Here is a 9,927-nt window from a genome sequence, read left to right as displayed (position 1 = left end):
CACAATTCCATCAGGTCATGCAGTGTCACCCTCTGCACCTGCTGTGCCAGAGTGGCAATGGCTCCTGGACACCTCTCAAGTCACACAATGCCCCCAAAACCATGGGGAAAAGGTGAGACTCAGCAGTCCCCACTGCTTGGGTCTGCTCCTGCCATCCATGCAGCTCTGCTGCACAGAGCAAAGGGAAGAACCCAACTAAGTGGCAGCTCAATGGATCTTCCTTCTGGAGTCTCTAGGAGAGCCTTTGTCTCATTGACCATCAGAAGTGGTTTCAGCTGAAGGTGATTTTTAATTAGGACAGCAAGTTCCAGGCAGCTCTGAAAGGCACTTGGGGTGCAGTGGTGACAAACTCCTGCCAGGTGACAGCTCTGTGGCCTCACTGCTGCTCCTGCTGCCCTGTGCAACTCTGCAGCCAGAGCTTCTCCCACACACAACTGCAACTGAGACTACCATAAAGCCTTCCCCAAAATCCAGAAGGCTGCACAGCTTCCCCCTCCCCAGGAGGAGGGGAGAGAGTTCCCTCACACCAAGGGAACAGCCTGCACTGGTTTCACTGGGTTTCATGTGCTCTCGAGGTGTCACCATGCAACTCTTGAAAATAACTCTACAAGTTCAGTCTCTTGTTTACTAGATGAACACAGACAAATGACCACAGACAGTGTCCTCACAAACCACCAGGCCACTGTGTCTTCTGAGAGACACAGGACACTTCTATCTGGGATCATGGAAAAGAAATTATACGTAAAAACAACCTTGTGTAATTCCTCCACAACATCCATCCAGCCACTTGGCCAAGTCAGAATCAAAGCCACCAGCTGTCACGAGAAGCACCTTCATATCAGTCTCTGCTCACCCCTGAAGCTCAGTCTGAGTTTGAAATGTATCAGGACTAATCTGCTCATGCAGTTGGTTCTGGCCAGGCTGGTGAGCCACTGGTTGCAAACAATCAAGTGTTGTTCCCAGCAGTATTTTACATTAGTGTAATGGATTTATCCATGTCACTGTTTTTCCCACCCCTTCCCCCCCCAAAACACCCCACAACTGCTCAAACAAGGAAACCCACTAATAGCCATACTGTGAAACAAAGACACTAGTGAAAAAACAGAGGGATGACAGTCCAACCGTTTGCAGGATTCAAAACTGACTCTACAAAGTAGTTGTCTACATTGTAGAAAGGATTTCCTTTTATTTGGAAAATGAGCAACTGGAAATCATCAGGTATTGGAGAGAAGAGATATAAACAATCTTTAGATGGTCTTTAAGTTTTGCCTACTGTCGAAGGATTAAAACCGTAAATGAAAAGGTACCAAAGTCCTCAGAGTTCACTGCTCATGTGAAGCTTCTTCCATCTCTTTCTTGACCTTTTGAAAAACCATATTCATTTCTGGGAAAGAGAAAAAGATGAACAATTATTTAGGGAAAAAACCCCAGCAGATAATTCTTATTCTGCTCAACTTTGACTCAGGAGAGGCTTAAACTCAACCCAAAGTCAAACCTGGCTTAGAACCTGTGGAGCTTCCGCAGTGAGAGGTGAGATTGGGTTGAGAGGGAGGTAAAAAGCCTCTAGAATTTAGGCACCTTGGATTACAAGCACTCTGAGCACCCTGTGAATGTGTTCTCCACACCCACACTCTGCCCCTGCCATACCCACCTGCCTTGGCATGGAAGGCTCTGTCCATCCTCTCATCTGAAACTCTTCTGCTGTTGCATCAGCCCCACATTTTCATATACTCTAGCACTATCTTCTCTCATTCTGAAATGAAACAAAAAGATTTAGAGGCCCAAGAATCTTGTTAGGAAGAAAAAAACCACAAAATACATGTTCACACAACAGAATTCAGTGACAATGAGTTTTGCTCAGTTTGTTTTCAGAGCAAAGAGTCCAGGGCAGTTCTGGGATAACTCAGCCTCATTCCAGGTCCCCAAAGATTTGTTAGCACAGCTCAAAAGATGCACACTAAGAGCAGCAAGGAACTCACTCTGGGCACGTCGGGGTTGGGATACAGGGTGGGAGAGGACTCTGATCTCCACTCGTCTGGTCCGATAAAGAGTATTTAATGTTTGTGTATTCGTGACCTTTTCTCTTGCTCTTCTGTGAGGCAAAACACAGCAAAAAGTTTGGAATTAGTCATAGAAAACAATCCTTGAAGCAGTGCAGAACTTACAGGAGTAACTAACCACGGAGGAGAGAGCTCAGTCCTGGAGGTAACACACACAACACAGAAGATCGGAAGGTTGAGACTTGAATTATTGGCTGCAAGACCTGAAAATCCTCATTTTTCAATACATCCCTTTCCTCCATCTCCAGCAGAACATACCAAGACTATGAACCAGCACTTGTACTCAGGCTTCATCTCCCCTGGCACAGTTCATTCCTTACCAGCCAGTGGGCTCCCCACTGACCTTGTTTCCAGCTTGGAGATGTGGCCAACGGAGTAACAAAATTGTTTGCAAGGTCTCAGTAAAATAATATCTTAGCCCATTAGGTTTGATATAAAAAGAAGCCAAGCTGTTATTTGTATTCTGCAGCATATGTTAGAGGCTGCAGCCAATCCTGCTGGCACTGAGCTCCAGATCCTGATGGCTCCAGGAGGGAACTACACTGGGAAGGAAAGGGATATATGGATTTTTCCTTTTCCAGGCAAATAGTCACAGCATTAAATACACTGAACCTGCAACAGAGGAATTCAAGCTTTACAGGGTACTGGGATTGGGGTTTTGGAGGTTTCTAACTGCTCCAAGTAGCACTAACTGCCTGACCAACCTCCCAGCAGAGGCTGTCACAGCCCCCAGGGAGTTCTGGCTCCTGAATTCCCATTAAGAACATTCCTATGGCAGTGCAGGTTGAAGCCTTTCCAAGATAATCTTCTGAAACGTGCTCAAAACTTGCTTAACTTGTCCTGGAATTTCACTGCACTTCTCCCCTTTCTGCTTTTTCTTACCTCCAAACTCCCAGTCCAGATCAATTACTTGGAATACGAATGTTAAAAAATCAGATTTAAACAAAATGCAAAGGTTCAAACCCTCTGAACTCTGCTACAACCCTCTCCCCTGCCAAAAACACTCTGGAGCCCCAAACACAGTGGAATCTGAGTGCAAGGAATGGTTTTAAGAGGAAGAATGAGGAGAAGGTGTTGTGGCTGTCACCACATCCTCCAAAACCTTTCTTATCTTCCCACATCAAATCTCTCCTCTAGCTGCTTTTTGTTGACACTACTGCAAGATCATCACACTCATCCTTTAATCTTTGAGTTCAAGATACTGATTTCCTGCTAATAAACTCCAAAATGGCTTTACAGTCACTACCTTGTGATTCTGGGGTGACACTGGCCCAGGCTGCCCAGGGAGGCTGTGGCTGCCCCAACCCTGACAGTGTTTCATTCCAGGTTGGATGAGCCTTGAGCAACCTGCTCTGGTGGGAGGTGTCCCTGCCCAGGGCAGAGACTGGGGTTGGATGGTCTCTAAGCTCCATCCCAAGCCCTAAAATTCCCTGATTCTATGCTTATCCTGGTCTAGAAACACAATTAACAGCTCTGAAATCTCTCGAAACCCCAACAGATCACCAGGCTCTGTATTAATTAACAGACCCTTATCTTTTATTCTTCTTGCACAGACAACTAGCTAATATAAATGGAATTTGAGATCTGGGGTGTAGGGACTGTGGGACAGGAAGGATAGACAGGATTCCACTAATAAATTAAGGAGAAGATTCCACCTATTAATTTCAGTAGAAGATTCCACCTAATGTTTTAAGTCATTCTTAAGCATAAATGGATTGAAATATAGGTCAGGTTGTCTGGAGAGGGTGAAGAGGTTACAGATCCAGCACTTTCACCACACATCCCTCAGAAAAATCACAGGCAGCAAACTCTGCTCCCTGTTCCAGTCCTCCTGTGCAGCACTTCATCCCCAGGACACCCTTACCTGCTCCTCCTCGATCCTGCGCTGTAGCGTTTCGATGTAGTGCTGAACTGCCATGTAAATAAACCTGTACTGGGCCTCTGTCTGCACCATTCCTGACCTCTGGGATCTCACCATCTGGATGGTCTTTGGAACATCAATATCACAGTCCACACCTGGGGAGAATCATCATCACCATGTTAGGAACAGGAAAATAAGCACAACAAGGTTGGAGCATCGGCAGAAGTTTCTAGCAACACTGGTGTGATTTTGCTGTGAGGTGTCAGTCAATGGCCCATCCTGACATGGAATGGAAAAGGAATAGAGAAAGGAAAAGATTAAAGGAAAAGGGAGGAACTGACCTTTTTCTCTGATGATGTCAATAAGAATATCAATCACAATGAAAGTTCCTGTTCGCCCAATCCCAGCACTGAAAAGGGGGGAAAAACTCAGTTAATTGTTTTGATCTTTCTGAACAGACACCAAAACACCAACCCAAGGGAGAGTCAAACAGTAAGAGACCTTAGGCTTCCAAACTGTAGCCAGAGTTAAAGCCACAGAGTCAAAAGTGACCACAGAGGCCTCAACTTATCATGGAAGAGACAGAAATCCTAACAGCAATTCTGTCCCTCAGCATTTATAAACATCACTGAATCAGGAAAGAACCCACAAGGTCAGACTTATCATTTCCTTGCCTCATGGAAAGTAGCTCATTGCTAAACCAAGACTGAGGGGAGAGCACTGACAGGTGGGATGGGATAGCAGAACTTCCATGATCCTGCACCTGGAATGTACCAGCCAAGACTGAATGACAAGGTGGAACCAACACCAAGAAGTCTCACTCAATCAGACAAACACCCTGTGAAAGAGCTGCTTCAGGGGGAAACCATGTGACACATCTAGAACATGGCACTGGGCAAGATGGAAAGCATAAACAGATGGAAGTCTGAGTAATGCTCAGGGAAAGCTGTTCTCTGCTAAAGGTTTCAGCTCCCAGAGCCTAGAGGAGCAGCAGCAGGAGAAGCACAGTGGGATCACCTCACCTGCAGTGGACCACGACAGGTCCTGCATCAGGAATGCTCTCCTGCTTGTGGTGCACCTCCTCCAGGAAGTCCAGCACACCCCCAGGGTCACTGGGCACGCCGTGGTCAGGCCAAGTCCTGAAGTGATATTGCCACACTGTTCTCTCTGTGTTCCCCTGCAAGGAAGAGGCAACAGGTGAAAACATAATCTTGCAGAACAAATCCAGCTGAAAAAGGGTTTAAGGGGCAAAGCTGAGTCAGATGGCAAGTGGCACATCCAAAATCCAACCTGCTGCTCAGTGTCCACATCTCTCCCAGAGGAGGGAACAAGGCAGAGTCCTTCTGGGCCTGGCAAGTCACTCACTGCCTCCTGTTTGCTTTGCTCCCTGATCCAAACTGCTCCTCAACAAGGAGGTGCTGTTTCCACTGTTTCCTCCCTCATCTCTTGATCCCTTCCCTAAGAAGTGATCTTTCCATACTCTGAACCCACACACAACCTTTGCCTCCAGTACAATCTCCTCCATGGGAGGGAGCAAACCCTTGGCTGGGTCCAAGTGGGATTAGATGGAAGCACTGTCCCTCCTTCCAGCTTCCCTCCAAGCTCTGCAGCAGTGCAACTCCTGCCAAAAAATGCTTAGGTATGAGAAGCTTCAATTATCCCAAGGACAAAGGGAAGGATGGATGGTGCAAAACCTGCAGCTTCAGAGAAAGACAGGGCTCCATTTATTAATCCTTAGTGCTTTTATTGATTCCAAGGAAACAGCCTATTTCTGCCAAGTTTTTCTGGTGATCTGCAACCCAAACTGAAAAGACAGAGTTACCCCATGACTTACTTGCCCAACTTTGGAAAGTTTGAGCTCTCTGAGTGTGTAGTCGTGTGCTGCACTTTCCTTCACGTTCCGAACACGCATCACCCCGTACTCCTTCAGGGAATACTCATCAGGCCAGTACTTGACACACTTACTCTGCAAGATTTAAAACCAACAAAAAAGGAGCAATCAGTCAGGAGAAAAAATATCTGATTTGCAAACTGGTTAACTAACATAACTCAGGAGTTTTAAGTTCAGTGGGATTTGGATGCTGTGACAGGTCAGGAAAGAACAATTCCTGGGAATGTAATATGAGTCCAGGCAGCACCAAGTGAGGAGTTATAGTAGGTGCAGCTTCCAAAACACCAAACACCAAGTACCAGGGAGAAATATTGCCTATTTGCAGTCATTCCTCACATTTAGGAGACAACATGGCACGAGGGAGTTCCTTCTGCCAACACAAGACAGAGGAAGAGGGTTGAACACAGACTTTCCATGGGCAACAAGATGCTTTCCTGTTCCTTTTGCCCTTCTTTCCCTGTCCTAAGGGTAGAAACTAAAGCAAAGATGCTGCTCTTGGTGTGTGCCAACACAACCTGCAGCTCAACACAGAACCCTGCACACAAGAGCAGTTGGCAGACCAAGTCTGAGCAGCAGATGATGCCAAAATAAGCTCTGTCTGCTGGAGGGGTCACACGTGTTGCTGCCCCCAAAGCCACTCCCAGGCTGTGAGGAGCTGCTGCCTCTTGCAGGGCACTCTGAAGCACACTCAGAGCTGAGATGTTCCACAGCTCCTCACTTCCCAAGGCAATGTGCTCTTGGAGTCAGAGGTTTCTCCCCTTCGTGCAGATCTGAAAGCATCCTGGCCTGAGATTAAAAAAACTTTGCTTGTGTATCAGGGCTGTTATTGGCAATTCTTGGAGAAGTGAAATAGGCACCAAAAGACAATAAAGGGTGAAGAAAACCCAAACCAATCAATGCATGCAGCACTGAGGAAGGAATCAGGCACAAAAGTGCTGTCTGCAGCCAACAGGCTCAGCAGTTTGGAGAGAATGGGAGTGCAGAGGAGCACAGACCACCCAGGAGAAGAGAGAGAGGTGCACTCAAAGCAACTCCTCATCCTTTACATCTTCCCTTCCACACCACAGAGCTCAGAGGAATGTCACTGGAAAGGGGAAGCATCTCCCTCCCTCAGTGCATGCTCAGGAAGGAAACAAATCACATCCCTATACAAAGGTGATGAAAGGGCAGAAGTTTACAAAGCCTAAGAAAAAGATCCAGAAGACAAAGTCTAACAAAACCAGCAGCTTTGATACCTAAATTAGGGAGAGGAGCCCAGAAAATCCACTGCTGTTTGTCTTCAGTCCAAGTAGCAAGGCCTGTTCTTGGGGCAGGGGGTAAGGAGCTCCTGCAATTATTAATCACCCACAGAACTTCAGCTACACTTTTAATCTGTTTTCCACAAGTGAAGCTTATCTAACATGGTAACAACTTCCCATTATTCCAGCAGATCATGGGAATATCAAAAAAGGTAAAAAGATGGATAATGGTATATATAGAAAAAGCAGAGAAATCTTAGAGAAGAGAAAGTGTTTACTAAACAGAAAAATGATGAGAAGTGACAACCCCTAAAGAACAGAGGCTGATGATGTGACAGGTGCATATCCTCACTTCCACAGGCACTCAGCACCTTCCAGGTCTCCAAAGAATCACCAGATTCCAGGAAGAAATCCATTTATCCAAGTCAGTTTGGTCCTTACTCGCACTCAAACGTGAACTTGAGTCTGGTTTTACCTTTCCTCTTTCCACTTCTTTTGTGGTCATAACAATGACTCGGGAATTCTCCTGGAACACCATCCTCCAAAAGTCATTCACTGTGTTCTGTAGGGAACCTTGAGTGGCAATGTAGCTTTTTTTTGGCTTGGAGTTGTTGCACTTGGTTTCAAACTCAGGCTAAAGGGGAAAAAGCACAGCAAATGGTGACAAGACCCACTTGGATTGAGGAGAGGATGTTACAGAGGAGACATGAGAGGTGCCCACAAAGCTCCTGGAGGTAGGAATCTACTTACCATAATAATATTAGCATTGATATAGTCTGAGACAGGTTCATTGGGATCACCATCATGGAGAACAACTCTGGTGTGATCAACTGGAAAAATATACAGGGGATGTTAAGCACTTACATCCTACAGCTGTGAACACACCTCTGCCTGCTCCAGAGGCTATTAAACCACCACATTTGGTAAATCTGTGGCTAGAAGATGCAAAAATTCATCACTTGCCAGCTCTTAAAGCAAGTGGCCACAAGCAGCTTGACCAAAATACGTGCTCCTGTCCCCATGTAATTCACAAGCACATGGACAAGGCACTAAGTCAAGGCCTCTAGATTTGCATCATGCAGTTATGTCCCACAAATTAATCCTCTTACATTGAAGCATTTTGGCTTGTTGAATAACAGTTTAGGGCTGGGAGGCTTTAAAATCAAAGCTGAAGATAAAAAAAAAAAAAAAACAAACCACAAACCAATATTGGGAATGGAAATATGAGTATCTACAAAGTGCAAATGTTTGAGGACAGAAATCACAGAGCTAACCCTGAGAGCACAGAGGGGAAACCAGCACTGAAGAGAAGCCAAAGCTCAGCGGTGCTTAATTAACTCTGAGTTTGGGAGTGAAGGAAGTAAAGTGCAGAGAGGAGCAGTCTTAGGTGAGAAGTCAATACTCACAGGGTAAAATGTTCTTGTATCTGTTTTTGTTCTTGTTTTCCTGCCGCTGCCCTTCCTTGCGGCTGTAGAGGAGTTTGCACTCCTGCTGCTGCAGGGTCTGCAGGGAAACAGAGCTGAGAACACAGCCAGGAGGGGCTGGTCCCCACCAGCACAGCAACCCCAGCTCACAGCGAGGGGAGAAAGGGCATCAGGAGAGAGCAAACAGGGTGAACTGTAAATCACCCCACGCAGCAACAGATCGTGTGGGGAGTTCTCCTGCTGGCAAGGAGCTCATTCTCAGTGCCTGGGGCACAGGGAATCACAGAATCATAGGCTTTAAGGGCTGGAATGGACCTTAGAGATCATCTAGTCCCAAATCTCCCTGCCCTGGGCAGGGATACCTCCCACCAGAGCAGGTTGCTCAAGGCTCATCCAACCTGGCTGTGAACACTGCCAGGGTTGGGGCAGCCACAGCCTCCCTGGGCAACCTGGGCCAGTGTCTCATCACCCTTCAATTAATACATTTTTTCTAAGATCTAACCTAAACTTTCCCTCCTTCAGTTTGAATCCATCATCCCTTGCCCTATCACTACAGTTCCTAACACAGAGTCCCTATCTGGCTCCTTGTAGGCCCTTCAGAGATTGAAAAGTTGCTCTGAGGTCTCCACACAACCTTCTCTTGCCCAGGCTCAACAGCCCCAACTCCCTCAGCCTGTCCTCATAGGGGAGGTGCTCCAGCTGTCTTATCAACTCTGTGGCCTCCTCTGGACTTGCTCCAACAGTTCCATGTCCTTATGTTGAGGACACCAAAACTGTGTGCAGTATTCCAGGTGGGACTCACCAGAGCAGAGTAGGGGGGAAGAATCACCTTTTTTGACCTGCTGCCCACAAATGGGACAGGAATGGGACAGGGACACAGCAACTCCACAGTGTCACAGCTGTGCTGCTTGTGGAAAACATCCCTACTGCAATGGGACCAGAATCCCAAAGCTTTGTCCCCAGTTAATCCCTCAATCAGTCCTGGCCTCACCAACAGAAACACTCAGGCTGTGGCAGTTGCTCCCCTGGTTATTCCCACTCCTAAGGCTCTTGCAGATTGCTTTTTACTTTCAAGCTTGGGCACATCAGGCACATTTGCTTACTTCCATTTCAGTCTCTGCTGTTGTTCTGCCTCACTTAATGACCTTGGACAATTAGGCTCATCCAACAGGGAAAGCCATGAGCAAAAATAATGGAACAGAGATTAAAAGTTTTATGCTTGTTGAGCAAAAGACAGAAGACACATCCCCACACAGCTTTGCTTGTGGAATGCCAAGGAAAAGGACTGGGAGCTAAACTTTGCTAGCAGGTTAAAAAATGGAAGTAATTAAGTGTGTGGAAACCACAGTTTCAACACATCTTCCTTCATACAGTTAATTATTATTGCTCTGAGCCTCCCTGAGGAGAAATCCATGAGCAGCAGCGACTCCTAACAAGCCCATTAAGAGATGTA

At 46.5% G+C, this 9,927-nt stretch overlaps 1 protein-coding gene across 1 annotated transcript in view; it reads right to left on the bottom strand.

Moving 5' to 3' along the window:
• Positions 1–1,083: 1,083 nt before the first annotated feature.
• The window catches only part of PTPN11 (protein tyrosine phosphatase, non-receptor type 11), a gene marked incomplete at its 5' end in the record, with an annotated part of 16,663 nt that continues 7,819 nt past the window's right edge, over positions 1,084–9,927 (bottom strand). Inside the window, 10 exons of the mRNA XM_009076666.1 lie at positions 1,084–1,384; positions 1,652–1,753; positions 1,980–2,092; positions 3,925–4,076; positions 4,263–4,330; positions 4,944–5,098; positions 5,756–5,887; positions 7,526–7,684; positions 7,801–7,880; positions 8,457–8,553. Coding sequence (XP_009074914.1) covers positions 1,684–1,753; positions 1,980–2,092; positions 3,925–4,076; positions 4,263–4,330; positions 4,944–5,098; positions 5,756–5,887; positions 7,526–7,684; positions 7,801–7,880; positions 8,457–8,553 — 1,026 coding nt within the window. The remainder of the gene's footprint in view (positions 1,385–1,651; positions 1,754–1,979; positions 2,093–3,924; positions 4,077–4,262; positions 4,331–4,943; positions 5,099–5,755; positions 5,888–7,525; positions 7,685–7,800; positions 7,881–8,456; positions 8,554–9,927) is intronic.

Source organism: Acanthisitta chloris, unplaced genomic scaffold (genome assembly GCF_000695815.1).
Source record: "Acanthisitta chloris isolate BGI_N310 unplaced genomic scaffold, ASM69581v1 scaffold15856, whole genome shotgun sequence".
NCBI lineage: Eukaryota > Metazoa > Chordata > Aves > Passeriformes > Acanthisittidae > Acanthisitta > Acanthisitta chloris.
The sequence above is the reverse complement of the archived record's forward strand: the minus strand, read 5'-3'. Positions and strand labels throughout refer to the sequence as shown.